A 23,102-nucleotide genomic window follows, 5' to 3' on the forward strand; every position below is an offset into this window, starting at 1 on the left:
TGAATAAATTCAATATGTTAAGTGCTCGACTTGGACTGAAAAGAGGTTAGGGATAATATGTAGCTGCAACAACTCTGCAAAACCCTTGAGCTAATATCAGTGGTGGAAAAAGTACCCACCTGTCATACTTGAGTAAAAGGAAAGACCCCTTGATAGGAAATAACTCAAGTAAAATTTACCCAGTAAAATGACCAGTGATGTTCTCTTGATAAGTGTGAGAATTGGACCATTTTGGTCCTGCTAAGCATTCAAAATGTAAGTACTTTTGGGTGTCAGGGAAAATGTAGAGTAAAAAGTATACTTTTCTTTAGGAATGTAGTGAAGTAAAAGTTGTCAAAAATATAAAGACCCCCCCCCCCAAAAAGACTATTTAAGTAGCACTTTAAAGTATTTTACTTTAAAAGGTGCCTGGTACTTAGTTCCAGTGAGCTCCTGCCCAAGTAAAGCACTGGCTGGGATAAACATATCAATCAGTAATGTCAAATGTAAAATGTAGCCTTCCTGCTCAATATCCTTGAAATGCAGTGACCCAACAAGTACACATTTTTCAATAGTCATGCAAAGAGTTTAATTGATAGGGCAATAATTGACAGTCATTGAGCAAATATGAGAAAAAAGGAGACTGGCTTTTAAAAACATTGCAAGACAAATTTTATTATAACATTTTCAAAAATAATTTTCACAAACTAACATCAGCATACCCATTCACCAGCTCTCCAAATAAGAGTTGTGTTTATGGCACAAAACATAAAAAAATAATATTGCAACAAAATAAATGCGTATCTTATTGGACAAGTCCAGGTAGTGCCTCCCGGTTTCATGCCAATTTCTTCCATTTGGTTCCTAATGGATATGACCCCACAATTTCTGTATCTTGTGGGCCTCATTTACAATTACTGTAAAAATCAGAGAACTTGTTTTATTTATCCTGACCTGTAAATATGCTTTCTGCATCATTTTATACACAAACGTGTTCATGAATTATATTACTGAGGCAAAAATAACACTGCTCTCCTTCTTGCTAAAGCGTCGCCACACCTTCTTGCTGAATCCAAATGACAACCTTTTTATTTTGCTGTGTTAAGGCTCAGTGGTTCACATGTTGTTGAATCCCATCATCCCTTTCATGTTGCCAGCTGCACCCTGTTGGAACTGTCTCATCATGGACTGGAGACCAGCCATCCCACCTGAAGATGAGAGAAAATAAATCAGCATGTCTCAATGGGGGGAGAGAATCAGTTGAACTCGACAGCAAGGTGGTGGCGAGGATGAGAATAGCTAATCTTAATCAAATTATTATTTGGGGTGCAAGGTGATTTGTAGATCAGGGATACCATGCAGTCTATGCCAAATACGCATTATATAACATCCATGTCATTACATTTGGACTGACCATATTCAAATCATTTAACTAATCTAAGTACAAAGTAACAAAGGAATAGTTTGGGAAAAGTGACATGACATAAAAATGGAAGTGAAAGTCATGCCTACCCATATGGTGGAGAACCCTTGGGTCCATCATCTTTGCCATCTGTTGGTTTAACTTAGCCATCTGAGAGGGGTTGACATTCTTGGACATGTCACCACCTGTAAACATGTTAAAAAAAATTGAGACATCGCCTACTACTTGAAGAAAGCAAAATTGTGTTAGTGGACCAGTGCTTCAGTTTCAGGGCTGTGTCTGAAAACATGACTAGCCATGAAATCCTTGCTTCGTCTGTTCTCGTTTCCTCTTATCACAAAGTGCAGTTGAGAAGAGCCAAGGCCCTTCCCTCAGACCTCTTCCAATGTAATTTGAGAGGGGCAGGGGGAAAATGGAGGAAGCAAGGATTTGACAGCTATTAATGTTAATATGCATCCAAGAAGTGCATACCTTTGAACAAGCCCTTGATGCCACCCATCTTCTTCACCATCTGGGCGAACTTTGTGTACTGGGTGAGCAGCTCCTGGACGTCCCTGGTGGCAACCCCAGAACCCCGCGCAACTCGGGCAATTCGGTTCGGCTGCTTGGTGAAAAGCTTTGCACCATCTTTGTTGTCAAGTTCTGCAAAGAAATAATCCATGGTTAGGAAAACAATTACACATCTTGTGTAACCCTTTTGTTTGTAATTTACTGTTTATTGACGGGAGGGTTAGATACACTACTGAGTTGCACCCTCATTTGTCCTCAGAACAGCCTGAATTCATCGGGGTATGGACTCAAGGTGTCAAAAGCGTTCCACAGGGATGCTGGCCCATGTTGATTCCAATCATTCCCACAGTTGCATCAAGTTGGCAGGATGTATTTTGGGTGGTGGACCATTCTTGATACACATGAGAAACTGTTTAGCGTGAAAAACCCAGCAGCGTTGCAGTTCTTGACAAACCCGTGTGCCTGGCACTTACAGCCATTGCCCGTTCAAAAGGAAATTCAAATGGAACTAACGCCATTTCAGCAACATTAGATCTTATTCAAATCTGTTCATATACAAGAAGAATGACAATTTGTAGCATTTCCTGACATTTCCTGCATAGCCATTTTCAGGTCTCTCCAGAGATGTTCGATTGGATTCAAGTCCGGGTGGGCCATTCAAGGACTCCTGTGTTTTGTCTGTGTGCTGAGCGTCAACGTCCTGTTAGAAGTTGAACCACCGCCCCAGTTTGAGGTCCTGAGCTGGTTTTTGTCAAGGATCACTCTGTACTTCACCCCATTAAATCTTTCCCTCAATCCTGACAAGTCTCCCAGTCCCTGCTGCTGAAAAAAAAAATCCACAGCATGATGCTGCCACCACGCTCACTGTACCGATGGTACCATGTTCCCTCCAAACGTGACGCTTGGTTTAAATCAGACCAGAGAATCTTGGCGCCGGAAGAAATGGCAGCAGTTTTACAGGCGTCTAGCCAATGGTACAAGTGTGTTTTTCGCGTTTTGCAATTTATTTTGTGCATAACGTTTCTGCCACCATATCTTACGGCAAAAAAAAGAGCTTCTGGATATCAGGACAGCGATCACTCACCTCGGATTAGACTAAGATATTTTCTTCAACAAGCAGGACGCACAGGATATACTGCAAACACCCGACAAGGCCAACATCCCCGTTATTGGCAAGAGAAAGCGACGCAGGAACAGAGGACACAGAGCAGAGTGCCTCATAAGCATCCGCAGAAAGCGAGTGGGAAAGGTGCTGTTACTATCAACAATACTCAAACATACAATCATTGGTAGGATATACGTGATCGTATCTCGTCCAAAGGGACATCAAAAACTAACATCTTATGTTTCATGGAATCGTGGCTGAGTGATAAGATGGATATTCAGCTAGCGGGATAAACACTGCACTGGCTAGATAGAGCAGCACACTCTGGTAAGATATGTGTGTGTGTGTGTGTATGTGTGTGAGGGGGGGGGGGGGTGTCTGTGCATATTTGTCAACGGCTAGTGCATGAAATCTAAGGAAGTCTCAAGATTTCGCTCACGTGAATTAGAATATCTTAAACTGTAGACCACACTATTGCCTAGAGAGTTCGCAGCTATACTTTGTGGCTGTTTATTTACCACCACAGACAGATGCTGGCACAAAGGAAATAAACAGGAACCTGTTCACCCAGAGGCGGCGCTCCTAGTGGCCAGAAACTAATGCAGGGAAACTTGAATCTGTTTGACCTAATCTGTATTGTCAACAATACCTTATTGTAAGTAATGTAGTCAAATATAACCTATTCTTAAAACCTCTGAAGTTAATTTTGTATAAACTGTATAAACTGGTAAATTTACATTTGACAGATATGAGGATTGTTTCATATCTGCAAAGTAGTTAAAAACGATGTCAGTGCCACTTTAAATATTTTGTCCTGCCTATTCACCCTCTGAATGGCACACATACACAATCCATGTTACAATTGTCTCAATTTGTTCTTAATAAAAAAGCCTCCCCTTCATCTAAACTGATTGAAGTGGATTTTCTATAAGGGATCATAACTTTCACCTGGATACACCAGGTCAGCCTGTTGTGGAAAGAGCAGGTTCCTAATGTTTTGTACACTCAGTGTATTTACCTTGGTCATTCATGCTGTCCATAATTGTCATGAGTTTCTTCAACCTGGCCATGGACTCCTGCTCGTTACCTTTGCTCATGAAGTCCGTTCCGAAACCTGGGATCATACCCTTGTGACAATAACAGAAGTAAGATTAGCATCTTATGTGATTAGAATAATATACAGTGCCTTCAGAAAGTATTCGCACACTTAGTTTTTCCACATTGTTGTTACAGCCTGATCTTTAAATTGAGATTATTCACTGGCCTACGCACACTACCCCATAATGTCAAGTGGAATTATTTTTTATACAAATTAATACAAGAAAAAAATAAAATGTATTGAGTCATTAAGTATTCAACCCCTGTGTTATGGCAAGCCAAAATAATTTAACGAGTAAAGATTTGCTTAAGTCACATAATAAGTTGCATGGGTTCAGTGTGAGCAATAGTGTTTAACATGACTACTGAATATCTGTACCCTACACATACAGTTATATGTGAGGTCCCTCAGTCGAGCAGTGCATTTCAAACAGATTCAAGCAAAGACCAGGGAGGTTTTCCAATGGCTCGCAAAGGGCACCTATTGGTAGATGGGTAAAAAAAACAAACAGACATTGAATATCTCTTTGAGCATTGTGAAGTTATTACACTTTGGATGGTGCATCAATACACCCAGTCACTACAAAGATTCAGGCGTCCTTCTAACTCAATTGCCAGAGAGGAAGGAAACCGCTCAGGGATTTCACCATGAGGCCAATGGTGACTTTTAAACAGTTACGGAGTTTATTGGCTGTGATAGGAGAAAACTGAGGACAGATCAACATTGTAGTTACTCAACACCAACCTAATTGACAGAATGAAAAGCAGCATGTACAGAACAAAAATATTCCAAAACATGCATCCTGTTTGCAACAAGGCACAAAAGTAAAACTGCAAAAAAAAAGTGACTAAGCAATTGCATTCCTGACAAAAAGGTAAAGTGTTATGTTTGAGGCAAATCCAATACAGCTGAGTACCACTCTCCATATTTTCAAGCAGTGATGGCTGCATAATGTAATGGTTATGCTACGACTGGGAATATTTTCAGGATAAAAAAATAAAAAACGGGATGAGCTAAGCACATGCAAAATCCTAGAGAATAACCTGGTTTAGTCTGCTTTCCACCAGACACTGGGAGATTAATTCACCATAAAGCAGGACAATAACCTAAAACAAAGGCCAAATCTACACTGAAGGTGCTTACCAAGAAAACCGTGAATGTTCCTCAGTGGCCAAGTTACAGTTTTGACTTAAATCTACTTCAAAAGCTATGGCAAGACCTGAAAATGGTTGTCTAGAAATGAGGAACAACCAATTTGACAGAGCTTGAAGAATAGAGAAAATGTTACACAATCCAGGTGTGGAAAGGTCTTAGACTTTTCAATACATTTCAGCGCAAAAAAACAAACAAAGTTCACTGTCATTATGGGGTATCGTTTGTAGATGGTTAAAAAAAAAATCTGTTGAATCCATTTTGAAATCAGGCTATAATGCAAAATGTGGAATAAGTCAAGAGTGTATCAATACTTTCTGAAGGCACCAAAACATTTAAGTAGCCATTATTTACCATAATCAGGGCAAATGAAAAACAAAGGATACAGTTGACCGTTTCGAAAGGCCTTCGCGCTGAAACATTGACAGTCTGGTTTTATCTATAGCATGAAGTCCTAAAAGAAATAAGCTTTACAGTTTAGCGCGGATCATTATTTAAATAGGGATACAGGTTGCCGTTTATTTACCATGATCTGGCCAAACGGTCCCATCTTCATGATGTTCTGAAACTGCTCGTACATGTCTCTAAGAGTGAACTGACCTGTGACACAAATTGTGATTAGAAGATGCTTATCAACAATGTGACCCAACAACTATACCACATGACAATGTGTAACTGTTATGGACTGCAGAGCATAAGCATACCCTATGTTGGTTATTATATGGGGCCTGTATTACAGTGATGATCTCATTCTCACCATGTTTCAACTTGTCAATCAACTCCTCGTTGTCATCCAGCTTGAGTTCGTTGACTTTGTCGATCAAACCTTCAATGTCTCCCATGCCTGAGGACAAAAACACACAACTCAAGAGGTTGTACAAAACAGGCAAAAAAAAAAGACATGCCATGTGACCTCTTATGATTACACTTTATTCAAAAGGGTTCACAGCTTACCCAGTAGCTTGCTGATGAAGGGTTGGGTCTTAAATGGCTCCAAGTCATCAATGTGTTCACCAGTACCAATGAAAATGATGGGACTCTTAGTAGCAGCCACTCTAAAAGGAAACATGAGAACGAAATGTCCGGCTTAGCATTGAGTTTATGCATTCTGCAGTAGTAAAGGAAACTCAGTTCACCATAACGTGGATAAATTGTTTGAGCAAAGATCACCATTTACGTACGCACTGAGAGCACCACCACCTTTGGCGTGGCCATCTAGCTTTGTCACTATAACTGAGGAAACTTCTACTTTGTCTTTGAAGGCTTTAGCCTGTGCTTCACAAGCTTGACCAATGGAGGCATCCATCACGTACACAATGTTGTCGGGTTGCTGGAGGAGAGAGATGCATGCTTGGGGTGAAACCATGCATTAGTACATTTTCTTTGGAGCATTACATTTTATAATGACAATACAAACGCTTAGGGTGGCAGAGAAATCTAAATGTTCCTAGAGATTAAGTTTAGCATTAGTTTACTGTATTGATGATATTGAAGGGGTCTAGATAGTTATCAGATTGTTACCTACCACTGCATTGGAAACCTGTAACATCTCCTCAAAAAGGGAATCTTCTTGCTTGTGTCGACCACTGGTATCAACAATAATTATTTCAAAGCTCTCATTCTTAAACTTTTCCACACCTTCCGCAGCTATGACGACAGGGTCCATCTCTGTGTAACTGGATATAACAAAGTTAGTGTACTGTATATGCAAGCATTATCATGAAAATCTAATATCACAACAACAAAAAATGACTTGAGATGGATCACCCAGCTGAGAAGCAACCAAATGCAAAGCATGTCATACCTTCCATAGAATGGAATTCTGGCTTTTGTTGCATTTTGCTTCAACTGATCAAAAGCACCTGCGCACACACAAAAAAGACTGTAGACTTAGTTGCTATTGCTCATTTCTTTCCAGATGGACTATCAAACAGATAGATTAAGATAATAAAACTTCACCAGCTCTAAAAGTGTCAGCGCATATCAAACAGGTTTTCCACCCTTTTCTTTGGTAGTAGTACGCCAGCTGTGGAAACAGTATTCAATACATTAATGAAATGATCAAAGGTATAATACATTTTGGACAAATGGCCAACTGAATTACCTTATCTTTAGGCTGATATCCAGGAATGGCTCACCTTGGAACATGTTGTGGTTTTCCCACTGCCCTGAAGACCCACAAACATGAGGACATTGTTCTTTCCCTTTGTGGGTGTCCAAGCCTTGACACCTGGATCCACCAGCTGAGACAACAAGAGCAAAATCTTAGACAAATAAACAAACACTCCCATCCAATCAAATGTGACTAACACATAAGCATTGCATCTTTGTCAAAGATGTGAAGTGAGAATGTAGGGGTGCGTCTCACCCAACCACATAAGCTTCTTAAAAATAAAAGTGTAAACAAGCCATCTGATCTGTGACCCATATGAAACATAAACTGATAGCATCTATAGCCAAGAGTACGCCTTCCCTAACTAAGGGTGTATAGCTAAGTGATCAAAATGTTAAAATACAGCTATTTGGGTCCTTTGATGAATTAAGCTAAGGAGGGGAATGACAGATTTGACTGTACAGTAAATAAACAAAACCGATTACTTATGTTATAGTTGACTCATTCAAAACACCTCAGAATAGCAATAGACCACATGACTTGAAAACCACCACTGTGGAAATATCCATGAAGTCCCACCAACAGCTGGTAGTCAGACATCTACCCAAGTTTTCTATCAAACCTTTACTCATTCAGTTACTTCACACTGGACCATCATTGAACCAATAATGTACAGAGTTATTCTAAGTTTCACACAACACTAAATGTCAAACATTGAATTAATAATTGTCAGAATGAGACAGACCTTGACCAGCTCCTTGAACACAGAATGCTGAATCATTCGCCTCTTGTTCAGCCCAGAGGCCATCTCCTCCAGGTCAATGGCTGACCTGTGGTCAGAAAAAGTACATTAGCTGGAAACATTTTGAATCTACGTTTTAAAAAGAAAACAGAATTCAGCTTTATCTACTACATAACAGTGTGTGCCTGAATATTGTTACTCACTTGACATTTTCTCTGAGCTGCTTCACCAATTTGATGTTGACATCAGCTTCTAGGAGGGCAGCACATACTTCTTTCAGCATTGCATTTAATACCTAGAGAAAAATAACACAATCTATGGGAAATACATACAGTCTGGCGTGGGTGAAACCTGTCTTTAAAAAAGTAAGGGTTTTTTTGTTGCCAAAAGTTGAACCAAAAACAAGATTTCTGATATGATATACCTACCTCCTCATTGATGATGGTGGCATTGCTCAGTGATCGCAACGCTGAGGTTATTTTTCTTCCCAAGTCGGCTAACACCATATTGTCAGTTCTTGTGGAACCTGGAATATGTATTTGGAATAACAAGCTTGTTCTGTCATACTGCCAACTACTACAACCACTGGATAATAATGTTTTCGGGGAAAGGACCTTACAAATTCAGTTGAGAAATACGGCCTCAATACTGAGGGGGGACCCCCTTGTCGCCACACCTTTCTTTCGCTGCCTCTTGTGATCAAACGTCCGTGGTTGACTTCCTAAACTGAGCAGAGAACATAAACAATGTGACAAGCCAACTCCGTTACCTAGCTAACATTAGTAAACAGATGGCTAAGACAGTATGGCAGGATCTTAAGTCACACAATGAACTACCAAAATACAACACTTGCAAGTAGACATTTATTGAGCGATAGCTTTACAAGCGGTGTCAATGCTAACTAAATTGCTAGTTAACAAGCGAACGGTCGCATCAACAACTGCGGTGATGAGGCAGGGATTCGCCGAGCATGTGGATCCCGACAGCATTATAATTTCAATCGATATATAGCATTTAAACAGTTAAAAAACAGTGGTTGACTAGTACATTATAATTTTTATAAACATAAAGATCGTTATATCAGGTTTACTAACTGGCTTGAGATAACTAACCCGAAAAAACCCCAATAAAAATGAGCGTAATCTAAAATACCCCCGTTCCTATCTACTTCCGGGTTCATGTTTACCTCTTTGTGACCCCTGGATTTGAAAGTAGTGCAAATGTAATTTTTTTCCCCACGTGGCGTAAACTATCGTTTTATTCAACACGCGTTCATTTCCTTTGTAAAAAATATATTTTTTAAAAACAGTATTTTCTACAATAAGTTAAATGAACTAAATAACATATACGAAACCCACTCAATTTTCACCAATAATAATAAGCAAATTCTCGTACCTCTTCAAATATGTATCTGGAATTTGACACATGCGTTACGAAAATGTAAGCTTGAGCAACTATTTACCTCAGTCATGAGCAATTGTATGTAGCAAAATATTTGTTGAATAACTTTTTAGATGCAAAAAAATAAAATCCTACAATTACTCTCCACAGTTAATTCCAAGGACCTGCCGAAGTTGTTTGACTGGATGCAAAAATTGGTATTTAACGCTGGTTGGAGGCGATATTGAAGGACGAATGGAATTGCATTCAGCATTTATCAAAGTCGATACTTGGGACCCCAAGCGGTGCGTGTTTAGTTTTTCCCCTAACAATATACAGCTGATAAAAATGATCTAAGCCTGATGATTAGTTTATTATTTGAATCAGCTGTGTAGTGCTAGGGCAAAAACCAAAAAGTACATCCCTTGGGGTCTTGAGGACAGGTTTGCAAAATCATGGTAAATGGAACGAAGTCAAACATGAATTCCATATGCTTGGAACGTTCCATTGATTCCATTCCAGCCGTTACAATGAGCCTGTCCTCCTATAACCCCAACATTAGACAAATTATTGAGTCTAGCTCTCGAGAACCCATGGGGGCATTTAGTCATCCCTTGGGTTCTCAATCACTGGTGCACAACACGCCCCGCAAGGTTGTCCCTCTCCCCAGATAGCATATGAACAGGTCATAAGCCATGGCAACAAAAAATTTGCTGTAAAACTGCTAAATGTTCTCTCAGCCTCATGGCAAATGTGAAGAATAGCAGGAAATTTGCTATAAAAATGCAAAATGATCTCAGCCTCATTGTAAAATGTGTAGAATAGCATGAGATTAGCTATACAACAGCACATTTCTTTCAAATAAATAAAAAACAGAATTAGCTTATTTACATAAGTCTTCAGACCCTTTGCTTATGTGACTGCAATTGAGCTCAGGTGCATCCTGTTTCCATTGATCATCCTTGAGATGTTGCTACAGCTTGATTGGAGTCCACCTGTGATAAATTCAATTGATTGGACATTATTTGGAAAAGCACACACCTGTCTATATAAGGTCCCACAGTTGACAGTGCATGTCAGAGCAAAAACCAAGCCACGAGGTTGAAGGAATTGTCTGTAGAGCGCTGAGACAGAGCTCTGGGGGAAAGGTACCAAAACATTTCGGCAGCGGTGAACGTCTCCAAGAACACAGTGGCCTTAATTTTTCTTAAATGGCAGTTTGGAACCACCAAGAGTTACTAGAACTGGCTGCCCAGCCAAATTGAGAAATCAGGGGAGAAGGGCCTTGGTCAGTGAGGTGACCAAGAACCGTATTGTCACTCTGACAGAGCTCTAGAGTTCCTCCGTGGAGCTGGGAGAACCTTGCAGAAGGACAACCATCTCTGCAGCACCCCACCAATCAGGCCTTTATTGTAGAGTGGCCAGATGGAAGCCACTCCTCAGTAAAAGGCACAAGACAACCTACTCTCAGACCATGAGAAACAAAATTCTCTGGTCTGATGCAACCAAGTTTGAATTTGGCCTGAATGCAAAGCGTCCCTTCTGGAAGAAACCTGGCAGCAGCATGCTTTGGGCATGTTTTTCAGCAGCAGGGACTAGGAAACTAGTCTGGATTGAGGGAAAGAAAGTGAGCAAAGTACAGTGATCCTTGATGAAAACCTGTTCCAGCGCGCTCAGGACCTCAGATTGGGGTAACGGTTCACCTTCCAACAGGACAACGACCCTAAGCACACAGCCCCGGCAAAGCAGTCTCAGAATGTCCTTGAGTGGCCCAGCCAGAACCTGGACCTGAAACCAATCGCACATCTCTGGAGAGACATGAAAATAGCTGTGCAGCGAAGCTCCCCATCCAACCTGACAGAGCTTGATCCTCTGCAGAGAAGAATGGGAGAAACCCCTCTTATACAGGTGTGCCAAGCTTGTAGCTTCATACCCAAGAAGACTCGATGCTGTAATTGCTGCCAAAAGTGCTTCAACAAAGTACTGAGTAAAGGGTCTGAATACTTACTGTATGTAAATGTGATATTTCAGTTCTTTTAAACACATTTTACATTTCTAAACCTGTTTTTGCATTGTCATTGTGTAGATTGACACTTTAAAAAAAATATACATTTTAGAATAAGGCTAACAAAATGTGGGAGAAGTCGAGGGGTTTGGATACTTTCTGAATGCAGTTTGTGTACAGTTGCTGGAAATTGGCTTCAACAGCAATGTTTTCTCAGCCTCGTGGTAAAAGTAGCATGACATTAGCTTTACATTCTTCTTTTTGCATCTTGCTCAGACCATGCTGGTCGGTTGAAAGTGAACCGCAGCTGCCTCAATGTGAACTACAATCTTGATGTTATGGTTTAGAAAGGTTTAATAATCCTTGTCCAAAGAGTTTTATTTTACCAGGTTAGTCAGCTATCCTTTGCAAATACAAAATATACACTAACTGGACACATCAGCAAAGTTGCAACCTGTGTTCTCAGTAACGCAGCCTCCAGCCAAGGTATTACACATTTAAAAAAACATTTTATGTAACCTTTATTTAACCAGGAAGGGCTCATTGAGATTAAAATCTCTTTTTCAAGAGCGCCCTGGCCAAGAACCATTGCATTCACAAGACTATAACAAAATAAAAAAACATCAAATTAAAAACATTGGCAGGTCAGGGAATCAGCTTCCATCTTTCATCAGTGATTTAAAAACACCAATCGGGACAAGTTCTTCCAGTTTAAAAGTATTTTGTAAGGTGTTCCAAGACGATGGCGCAGAGTACGTAAAAGCCCTTTTACCAAATTCAGTTCAGACATTTGGAACAGTTAGCAGGATAAATCCAAAAGATCAGGACCTACAGGCTTTCTCTGATCTAAGGATTTCAGGGCTTTATGTACCACCTGCACTGAGAATGGCAAAAAGCTAAAAGTTTGACCAGCTCTCACTGGTTCATCCACACAGGGTTGTACAGAGACAGAGGACATTGAATCAAACAGCCTACCAGATGATACAAAGTGCTCATTGAAACAATTCAGCATTTCAGTTTTGTCATATACAGCAACAGAGTCCTTCAAAACACGACGGTAATTCATTAACATGACTGTTACCAGACATAGACTTAATTAATAGTCTTCTAAAACTTTCTAGGGTCATTCAGGTTATCAGTGGTAACAGACATAAAATATTCTGATTTGGCCTTCATGAGAAGAAAATAACACTTGTTTCTTAACTGCCTAAAAATAAGCCAATCAGCATCAGAACATGATTTGAACAATGTTTTCTCTCAGATTTGAAAGTTCAACTCCAAATGTTTACAAAACCGTATCCTAATCGAGGTGTATTAACATTTAGACAGTGTGTTTGTGTGATGTCGGGGCATTCCCCTTACACAGCAGATGTATAAGTGAATTGACACTAAAGCACTGGCGTTACCGTCTATGAATGGGCTATATTGAGCCTAAATCAACCAAAAGCAATTTTAGCATGTAAATCTTAATGGGGCAAACAATTTTTTTTTCTTTTTCTGACGCATCATGCATGCCAGCGAAGCCACAATACATAAATTGCGCTATAATGGTGACAAACTGCCCACAGATTTGTCACTCATTCCACGGGAGGCAGTGTCTGCTGTTTTTTCTTCATCTTTGACATGATGGTGGTCCGCAAACGTTAAAGGTGCATGCCGCTACCAACTGTGCTGGAGTGTGGGCAATCAAAGAGCCCTATTAACTAGTAATATACCCCCCTCCCCCAAATCCTTCCTAACTTCAATGACCCTACGCTTCAGTCCTTCCCTCCCTTCAACATACAACACATGCGCCACCGTTTCCTCAACCGTACACTGCAGACACAAACCATTCACATGCTTGCCAAACAGATGTAATGAGTTCAATGTCCTTAACGCAATCGACCAAACGCCACCTCTTCCTTCCTAATCTGTTCTTTGAATCTTGGTCCACTGACCTTTCTTTGGAGGGCATATAAATGCCGGTCTTTGGGTTCAGAGTCTCATCTGCCACACATCTCTTCTGCCACACATCTATCAAAATGGCTCTGATCTTACATTTGGCCTCACCTCCACCCAGTGGAACATCAATTATCTCTCGTTTTTAAGATATTTTGACTAACTGGTCTACAATTTCATTCCCTTCCACACTCCCTTTATTTCCTTCTTAATGTGTTAGAGCCAATCAGTTGTGTTGTGACAAGGTAGGGGTGGTATAGAGAAGATAGCTCTATTTGGTAAAAGACCAAGTCCATATTATGGCAAAAACAGCTCAAATAAGCAAAGAGAAACGACAGTCCATCATTACTTTTAGACATGAAGGTCAGTCAATCTGGAATATTTCAAAAACTTTGAAAGTTTCTTCAAGTGCAGTCACAAAAACCATCAAGCGCTATGATGAATCTGGCTTTCGTGAGGACCGCCACAGGAAAGGAAGACCGAGAGTTACCACTGCTGCAGAGGATAAGTTCATTAGAGTTACCAGCCTCAGAAATTGCAGCCCAAATAAATGCTTCACAGAGTTCAAGTAACAGACACATCTCAACATCAACTGTTCAGAGACTGTGTAAATCAGGCATTCATGGTCGAATTGCTACTAAGAAACCACTACTAAAGGACACCAATAAAAATAAGAGACTTGCTTGGGCCAAGAAACACGTGGTTCCCACCTTGAAGCATGGATGGTATCGGGGTGCTTTGCTGGTGACATTGTCATTTATTTAGAATTCAAGGCACACTTAATCAGCATGGCTACCACATCATTCTGCAGCGATAGGTTTGCTATTAGAGGGACTATCATTTGTTTTCAACAGGACAATGATCCAACACACTTTCAGGCTGTGTATTTGACCAAAAAGGAGAGTGATGAAGTGCTGCATCAGATGACCTGGCCTCCACAATCATCTGACCTCAACGCAATTGAGATGGTTTGGGATGTGTTGGACCGCAAAGCAAAGGAAAAGCAGCCAACAAGTGCTCAGCATATGTGGGAACTTCACCATTCCTGGTGAAGTTGGTCGGAAAAATGCCAAGAATGCAAAGCTGTCATCAATGCAAAGGGTGGCTACTTTGAAGAATCTCAAATATAAAAGTGTTTAAAACGTTTTTGGTTACTACATGATTCCATATGTGTTATTTCATAGTTTTGATGTCTTCACTATTATTCTACGATGTAGAAATTAGTAAAAATAAAGAAAAACCCTTGAATGAGTAGGTCTGTCCAAACTTTTGACTGGTACTCTGTATATATACAGTTGAAGTCAGAAGTTTACATACACTTAGGTTGAAATCATTAAAACTCATTTTTCAACCACTCCACAAATGACTTGTTTACAAACTATAGTTTTGGCAAGTCGGTTAGGATATCTACTTTGTGCATGACACAAGTAATTGTTCCAACAATTGCTTACAGACAGATTATTTCACTTATAATTCACTATATCACAACTCAAGTGGGTCTGAAGTTTACATACACTAAGTTGACTATGCCTTTAAACATCTTGGATAATTCCAGAAAATGATGTCATGGCTTTTGAAGTTTCTGATAGGCTAACTAACGTCATTTGAGTCCGTTGGAGGTGAACCTGTGGATGTATTTCAAGGCCTACCTTCAAACTCAGTGCCTCTTTGCTTGACATCACAGGAAAATCAAAAGAAATCAGCCAAGACCTCAGAAAAAAATTGTAGAACTACACTAGTCTGGTTTATCCTTGGGAGCAATTTCCAAACGCCTGAAGGTACCACGTTCATCTGTACAGACAATAGTACGCAAGTATAAACACCATGGACCCACGCAACCGTCATTCCGCTCAGGAAGGAGACGCGTTTTGTCTCCTAGAGATTTTTCGTACTTTTGTGCAAAAAGTGCAAATCAATCCCAGAACAACAGCAAAAGACGTTGTGAGGATGCTGAAGGAAACAGGTACAAAAGTATCTATATCCACAGTAAAATGAGTCCTATATCAACATAACCTGAATGGCCGCTCAGCAAGGAAGAATCTACTGCTTCAAAACCGCCATAAAAAAAGCCAGACTATGGTTTGCAACTGCACATGGGGACAAAGATCGTACTTTTTGGATAAATGTCCTCTGGTCTAATGAAACAAAAATAGAACTGTTTGGCAATAATGAGCATTGTTATGTTTGGAGGAAAAAGGGGGATGCTTGCAAGCCGAAGAACACCATCCCAACCGTGAAGCATGTGGGTGGCAGCATCATGTTGTGGGTGTGCTTTGCTGCAGGAAGGACTGGAGCACTTCACAAAATAGATGGCATCATGAGGGAGGAAAATTATGTGGCTATATTGAAGCAACATCTCAAGACATCAGTTAAAGCTTGGTTGCAAATGGGTCTTCCAAATGGACAATGACCCAAAGCATACTTCCCAAGTTGTGGCAAAATGGCTTAAGGACAACAAAGTCAAGGTATTGGAGTGGCCATCGCAAAGCCCTGACCTCAATCCCATAGAAAATGTGTGGGAAGAACTGAAAAAGTATGTGTGAGCAAGGAGGCCTACAAACCTGACTCAGTTACACCAGCTCTGTCAGGAGGAATGGGCCAAAATTCACTCAACTTATTGTGGGAAGCTTGTGGAGGCTAACCGAAACATTTGACCCAAGTTAAACAATGTAAAGGCAAGCTACTAAATACTAATTGAGTGTATGCAAACTTCTGACCCACTGGGAGTGTGATGAAAGAAATAAAAGCTGAAATAAATAATTCTCTCTACTATTGTTGTCACGTTCTGACTTTAGTTCCTTTATTATGTCTTTGTGTTAGTTTGGTCAGGGCGTGAGTTGGGGTGGGTAGTCTATGTTCTTTTTTCTATGTAGTATTTATGTTTTTGGCCTGGTATGGTTCTCAATCAGAGGCAGGTGTCGTTCGTTGTCTCTGATTGAGAACCATCTTTAGGCAGCCTGTTTTTCCCACTTGAGTTGTGGGTGATTGCTTTCTGTCTCTTTGTCTTCACCATACAGAACTTTTTTGTTTCTGGCTTTCACTTTGTTATTTTGTTGTACGTCCAACTGGCCTCACAACCGCAGACCAAGTGTATGGCGTTGTGTGGGCGAGCGGTTTCCTGATGTCAATGTTGTGAACAGAGTGCCCCATGGTGGTGCTGGGGTTATGGTATGGACAGGCATAACCCACGGACAACGAAAACAGTTATTTTATTGATGGAAAGTTGAATGCAAAGAAATACTGTGATGGGATCCTGAGGACCATTGTGAGGCCAATTATTTTTAAGGTATCTGTGACCAACAGATGCATATCTGTATTCCCAGTCATGTGAAATCCATAGATTAGGGCCTAATTAATTTACTGTAACTCAGTAAAATCTTTGAAATTGTTGCATGTTGCGTTTATATTTTTGTTCGGGATATTTTTCACTGTGACCTGCTACTGCTGACTATCAGGGAGTGAGTTGTGGGGAGAGCCGGGGGGTGTATGTGTGTTGAGCACTGGTTGAGAGAGCGCTGCAGCAGGCAGCTGAGTCATGGAGACAGAGCAGCACCGGCTTACATCAAGGCTATTCAGATTGGTCGTGGGGACACCTATTTCCAACCCATTTTCCAAATCCCAAATCAATTTGTGCCACTTGTGTAGCCTTCCTGGAGATAGCAAATATATTTAATAAATAGCTAACTTCAGTTTGTTGTTGTAGACTTCTGTTATTAGGCAATTATTAATATCCATGTTTAGTTGATTAAATTGGACGTTATCAATTGCGGTCATGGTCACAGCTCTATCGCAAATGTATCATTTAGGTGAATTTCAGTTTCATTGTGGACTTTTCCATGAAATTAGTGGTTGGTCTATCAGGAGCTTTAGGCTATAGCTCAGCAAACCATGCCAAAGTTGAATTGTGATTATAAACCCAGATTTTTGTCAGTAGCCTAAGGCTATTGAAATAATTAGTCAATCTCTCAAATTGGCCATTTATAACGGTTTGTAGTCTGGCACATAATAACGGCACAGTTGCCAGAAAATAGCCTAACATTCGTTTTTTGAATTTCGTCAAAGTGTTTCTTGCAGATTTCGAGATCCTCTGTCATCACTCAAATTACGTTAATATTCCTTCATAATTCACTCGATAACGTTATGGAAAAAGAGTTTAATGGATAAATGTGTCAACTCCTCTCTTGCGGCTGAAAAAAACAATTTGGGATACTTTTCAGGCCTTGTGGGCAGGATTTGAGAGGTCACTGGGCTATAAATTTGAACTAGATCTGGAAACCCTGGGTGACACATATGGGAAACTAACAGCTTACTACACAACATGCACTTAGTATTACTTTCTTAGCTACAGTATCCCTGGCATATTACAGCATTTATGCAGTTGCATAAAATAAATATTTTTGGACTCACAGTTGTTGTGCTCACTTGAACAAGTGACCAGCGGTCCTTCTTGTGGGTCAACTTTGTAATCAAACTCTGTCATCAAAGCCTGGCATTCTCTGGATGGAGTCATGCTGGATTGACAGCATGGCCAATCTATTTATTATACATTTTCTAGCCCAAGGTGTTGCGTGTGAATGTTTTGAAGCCTGGAAAATAGACCCTTTCAGACAGATATTTTAAATGCTTAAACCCAGACTCTGATTCCACTTATTCTGCTTCAGTCATTACCACGAACCCTCTCCATCTAATAGCAGGTAGGGGGAGGAAAATAGTGATCGCTTTGCCACTGATTCTTTCCATACCACTCATTGTTGAATTAGCGATTTCCGACTTGTAGTGTAATGTTCATGTCCAATGGCAGATGAGCCCCCGAGATGATTTATCTATCATTTCTCTTCATATGGCAAGGATTGAAAAGGATTTTGCTGTCGATCGTCAACGTGATTCGTAGTGATGACTTCTTGTCTTGCTAGCTTTTGATTTTAAGATTTTGAACATATGATGTTGACATGATCAGTCCAATCAAAGCTATGATAGACATAACTTGATTTGACATTATTTTATCTGTGGCCAGTAGAGCCCAACTGTCATAATAATACCCATAAAACCTAGCGGTCAAACAGGGAAATGGTTCTATTGGTTTTCCCACCATTTATTTTTCCCATTGATTATTTTATAAACAGATTTTAGAAATAGAATTACAGCAGAAGTGCCTGTCCAAGAAGGCTCTCAAGGTCATAGAGTCTGCTGTGTTTTGTGTAGCTTACCCTGGCGTGACAGATTCGGATTCCAAAATGCTAATTAACATCAAAATAGATATCATACAAAACTGCAAATCTCTGCAAGCTCCAGCACATCATCTATTGCTGACACATTTGCTAACAGGTTTTGTGTCAATTTAAAACTTGCACAAGACAGTTCACAGAATTGTCAATTTAAAGAAATGTTGCCAATTTATGAATTACGACATTTAGCTAACATTAGGTAGGTAATCCAGAGATTCTTACCTTTGCCTCTATTCAGCAGTCTTGTCCAGATCAACATGGCATTTGTAGTTCTTTATGATAGACACATTACCAGCTAATTAGTGTTTCATTTGATTTATTGATTTATTTTGGGGGGGGATAAATGCAGGTGAATATATTGATAAAGGTCACCGTGTCCGAAAGAGATTTACATGGATATCAAAATGTCATGCCATGGGAAGCCTACACAAAACCTAGCATACTCTAGGACCTTGAGCCTTCTTTGATGGGCACTTCTGTTGTAAATATATGGCAGAACCCAAAGGGGCTTGAACGGCCTGGCTCTCCCTGTAGATTCTGTGGTGATGTAGTGTCCCCATGAGTGACAAAACACTGAGCAAATCACGGTGCAACTAGAGAACATTACCAACGCCTATGTTCTGTGCTTTCGCTGGCTGCCCTTCCAACACAGAAAGCATTGAGCTAGGCTGACTCACTCAAGAAAGAGAACATGTTTGTATGCAACTTTATTTACTCAAGGATATATAGATATTTTTTTACATTGTTTACAAACTGATTTGTGACACGAATTAATGCCAGAATTTAAAAAACAGTCTGATTTCTATTTAATTTTTATTTTAAGCATAACAGGTGAGACTCAAAACACCTGCACTGAATGACGGGCCGCAACTGAAATCAACCATACCATGTTCATGTATGATAATATTGACTCAACTGTATAAATTTAGCTACTCTGTTTTGTTTTTTTTGCAGATAAAGTGGATGATGGGTTGGTTGACAATCAAAAGGTTATACTTCAAAGTACTTCATAGGATCTCAGGATAAGTCTTCTTTTGGAGTCCTTGGCTATTCAGAAGGTGTGTAACAGTAATTGCTTTCATGATACAACAAACACTTTTACACCAGATTTACTAGCTGGGGTTCTTGTATTTGGTGCAAGGTGTGTATACCTTTTTATTTTCATTGAGGAATCAAATAAAACAAACTACAGCGGGATGACTTCCTGCTTAAAGGCTTCAACAAAACATAGGCCTAATTCTGTTTATCATTAATTGATTACTCAGACCCAGCAGAACCCCCAACCCACACTGCATGAGGATGTTTTCCTGTATGTCGAGGAGACAGTAGATACACTCTGTGAGGAGGGCAAGATGAGCCATAACCACTGCCTGAAATGTGGCTCTCACAGAACAGCTCCCATGGGCAGGTTTTTTGCCTCGCATGGCCAACTATTGTACTTACTTGAGTTACACTGGACTATCAATAATTAGTAGATGTGTAAGATGAGGGTCAGGTTATAAACCTCATATAGCAGCATTGTGTCAAAATGAATGTCTATTTTTTATGTTTCTATTCTGAGTTCATCTCTCACTCTTCCATACTGGAGCTCCAGTTCCTGTTCCAGCATGTCCTACCAGTGACTGGGAGACTAGAGGTGGACAATATTGCAGGAAAATCAGTTTCATGAATGATTTGGCACAAAAGTATTTACTCTTCCAGTCATCTGTTTGTGCTTCAGGGGTACCTGTACAGCTCTGCAGCTCCGCTTGTTGGGATAGAGATCAGTGCAGAGTTTATCAGGCTTCAAAATATGGCTGTGGAGAAGAATGGCTTCAGTGACCGAATACAGATAAAGTGATCATTAGTACCCCCTGTATATTGCCTCGCAACTGTTACTTTATTGTTGCTCCTTAATTATTTGTTATTTTTCAACAACAACGTTTTTAAACATTTTATTTTTATTTTTTACTTTAGTAAATACTTAACATTTTTTTTTCTTAAAACTACATTGTTGGTTAAGGGCTTTTCAGTAAGCATTTCACTGTGAAGTCTACACCTGTTGTATTCTGTGCATTTGACAAATACAATTTGATTTGAGTTTGTCTCTTGAGCTTATCTTTGTCTTATATTTTTGAAGAATATAAGTGCCACAGCTGTCTCTCTTTGTCTCACATTTCCCCAGGTCATCCATGCAAATAACATGACTCAGGATTCCCTGTTACAGAATTCAGATGTTCTCATCATGAACAATGTGTTTGAGTACTTTCTACAGCCCAATGATCAAATGAAGTAGGTAAACATTGGACACCATTATCCGGGGTGTATTCATTTGGGCACACTGTTTGCAACTGATAACAGAAATTAGTGTTTCTTATTGGACAAGTCTAAGTAGTCTCTCATTCTTTCAGTTCATAAAAAAAAAAAAATGTGACGACCCAGACCACCATGAAAGTACTCCACTTGTGCTCTATTGATTATAGTTTCAAGCCTCCAGGAAGCACTTTCGTTACTTCATTACTTAGTTGGGGCGGCAGGTATCCTAGTGGTTAGAGTGTTGGACTAGTAACTGAAAGGTTGCAAGATCAAATCCCTGAGCTGACAAGGTAAAAATCTGTTGTTCTGCCCCTGAACAAGTCAGTTAACCCACTGTTCGTTCCTAGGCTGGGATTGAAAATAAGAATTTGTTCTTTACTGACTTGCCTAGTTAAATAAAGGTTAATAAAAAACCTTCAGTCAGTATGCTGTCTGTTTTCCACACTTTGAGAATGTAATGTTTCTATGATGTCAAGCATAATGCACACTTATAATGCTGTCCTGTGCACGTCCTTCAGGGAGGGATCAACCTTAGCCAGTGAGTAGATAAAGTACCTCTGGATTACCACGTCTATCTGGGGAAGGACGGTGGCCCGGACGCATTCAAAGAGATACACCTTTATAGGATCTGTGACCCCGAATGAAGACCAAACATCCCTTCAGACTTTCTGTCCCTTGGAAATTGACTTTCTGCTGCAATGCAGATACGCTTTCGTATAGGACTGTGCCTTATCATGTTCAAGGAATAACAATCTATCAAGATGACCAAGTGATATGTGACAGGCTATCCAAACTATCACTGGGATAATATCATGTACTTTACAATTCAGTGAATTCATGGGAGGGTAGCATAATTGTGCAGAAATTGGCTATTAACTGGCACCAGCTGTAAGGAAATTCTGTTTTGCCTTCCAACAGCATGGCCTTGCCTCTCAATCACTGAAACCCATTATTTTTGCAGCGATTTAATAGTGCTTCATTTGGACTCTGTGGCCATTGTAATTACAACAACTTTGGAGGATTTGGCACCTTGGTTATAAAGCTCTGTACCTACATCAGACAGGCATCATGCAGTCACCATGTTGTGCAAACAAGTAATCGACACCACCTTGAATATAGGCCTTCAATAACCCTCAATATTCTGTTTATCTGCTATAATGTTGGAACTGATTATGATGACTTTCACTTAGATCTGTAAAAATGCTGTATGCTCTAGTTCAGTTGTACAAAATATGGCTTCTTCACTCTTTTGATGTTCAATGAACATAAACGTGATTGGTGGTGATGATGCGAGTGGCGGGACAAACAACCAATAAAATATTATTCACTCAAGCCACCCCCCCCCCGCCCCCACCCCACCCCCACCCCAAACGTTTCCTTGTCCGTGAACAACTAGAGCTGATCAAACTTGTCGTCAACACCGTGTCGGTCCGCCGGAGAAGTGGGGCAGTCCGCGGACTTTTTGTATATTTCTCCCGCGTATTATCGTTTCAACGATACACAACCGAACCGGTAAACCTCTCTTGGATTCTTCCTCTTGTTTGCAACATTGTTATCCGGTGGTTTGAACATTGGCGTTTTTATTGATAATATCAGAAATAGATTGTCAGTCATGAGCACATTTTCATGTGGTTGGAATAGCTTCACTTTTGTGTGTGAGACTGACTGGGAAGCATGTGTCATTAACAAAGGCTGGAGTTCCTCTTAAATTGTCGTCAATTTTTACAATATTCGGGTCATTGCCCTTTGTTTATTGGCTATGTTTGCTGTTAACTTTTATGTAATAAGTCTTTCTGGCCTTTTTCCCTCTTTTTTTTGAAAGTCAAGAGGACCGATCAAGAGAAGACGAAGATAAAGAAAGATGCCGCTTCTCCACAGAAAGCCTTTCGTCAGACAGAAGTCCCCAGCGGACCTAAAACCAGATGAAGAAGTATTCCTTTGCAAAGTCACGCATGAAATCTTCAGGACTTATGAGTACGTGAAGTCCAAACGAGTAACTTAATTACAATTTCAGAATCATTATAGAAAAGCACTATCAAATATTGTCTCAACTCGAGTGAGAAAAGTTACACCGAAGTGACAGCAAACGTTAGGTAACGTTACTTAGCTAAAGTCAACTGCAATGTTGGAAGCGCG

The 23,102-nt window shown here is 40.1% G+C and overlaps 3 protein-coding genes across 9 annotated transcripts in view; 2 read left to right on the forward strand and 1 right to left on the reverse strand.

Moving 5' to 3' along the window:
• Positions 1-627: 627 nt before the first annotated feature.
• srp54 (signal recognition particle 54) lies at positions 628-9,823 on the reverse strand. 5 transcript variants are annotated; one of them, XM_036954660.1, is made up of 17 exons: positions 9,586-9,823; positions 8,743-8,849; positions 8,552-8,649; positions 8,327-8,418; positions 8,127-8,211; positions 7,407-7,511; positions 7,228-7,294; positions 7,073-7,130; positions 6,794-6,944; positions 6,450-6,598; positions 6,223-6,323; positions 6,026-6,112; positions 5,795-5,868; positions 4,036-4,144; positions 1,874-2,044; positions 1,492-1,587; positions 628-1,187 (listed from the first exon to the last, which is right to left on the reverse strand). In XM_036954660.1, exons 3-17 carry the CDS (start codon positions 8,627-8,629, stop codon positions 1,096-1,098), a joined length of 1,515 nt encoding a protein of 504 aa, XP_036810555.1. In that variant the 5' UTR covers positions 8,630-8,649; positions 8,743-8,849; positions 9,586-9,823; the 3' UTR covers positions 628-1,095. The 5 variants fall into 5 exon arrangements, with proteins under 5 accessions (XP_036810555.1, XP_036810556.1, XP_036810557.1 ...); XM_036954661.1 differs by having other exon boundaries at positions 9,519-9,823; XM_036954662.1 differs by lacking the exon at positions 9,586-9,823 and adding an exon at positions 9,236-9,302.
• A 5,570-nt stretch (positions 9,824-15,393) lies between these two features.
• zgc:109986 (uncharacterized protein LOC553566 homolog) lies at positions 15,394-20,946 on the forward strand. The gene is given in 5 exon segments (XM_036953815.1): positions 15,394-15,409; positions 19,626-19,729; positions 19,937-20,073; positions 20,229-20,517; positions 20,836-20,946. Coding segments are annotated over 5 exon segments (657 nt in total).
• A 1,381-nt stretch (positions 20,947-22,327) lies between these two features.
• The window catches only part of baz1a (bromodomain adjacent to zinc finger domain, 1A), a 47,017-nt gene continuing 46,242 nt past the window's right edge, over positions 22,328-23,102 (forward strand). For all 3 annotated transcript variants that reach the window (XM_036954665.1, XM_036954666.1, XM_021573960.2), the window contains exons 1-2: positions 22,328-22,478; positions 22,789-22,940. In XM_036954665.1, the coding sequence (XP_036810560.1) occupies positions 22,828-22,940 (113 nt within the window). In that variant the 5' untranslated portion in view covers positions 22,328-22,478; positions 22,789-22,827. The remainder of the gene's footprint in view (positions 22,479-22,788; positions 22,941-23,102) is intronic.

The sequence above is a fragment of the Oncorhynchus mykiss genome, chromosome 19, assembly GCF_013265735.2.
Source record: "Oncorhynchus mykiss isolate Arlee chromosome 19, USDA_OmykA_1.1, whole genome shotgun sequence".
NCBI classification, from domain to species: domain Eukaryota; kingdom Metazoa; phylum Chordata; class Actinopteri; order Salmoniformes; family Salmonidae; genus Oncorhynchus; species Oncorhynchus mykiss.

Bases quoted from the DNA above. Each gene is read 5' to 3' on its own strand.
- srp54 (XM_036954660.1), bottom strand. From the start codon at position 8,629: ATGGTGTTAGCCGACTTGGGAAGAAAAATAACCTCAGCGTTGCGATCA. The intron at 7,131-7,227 runs GTGAAGTTTTAT...GTGTGTGCGCAG, and splicing joins CGCTGACACTTTTAGAGCTG to GTGCTTTTGATCAGTTGAAG. The intron at 6,324-6,449 runs GTACGTAAATGG...GTTTCCTTTTAG, and splicing joins GGTGGTGGTGCTCTCAGTGC to AGTGGCTGCTACTAAGAGTC.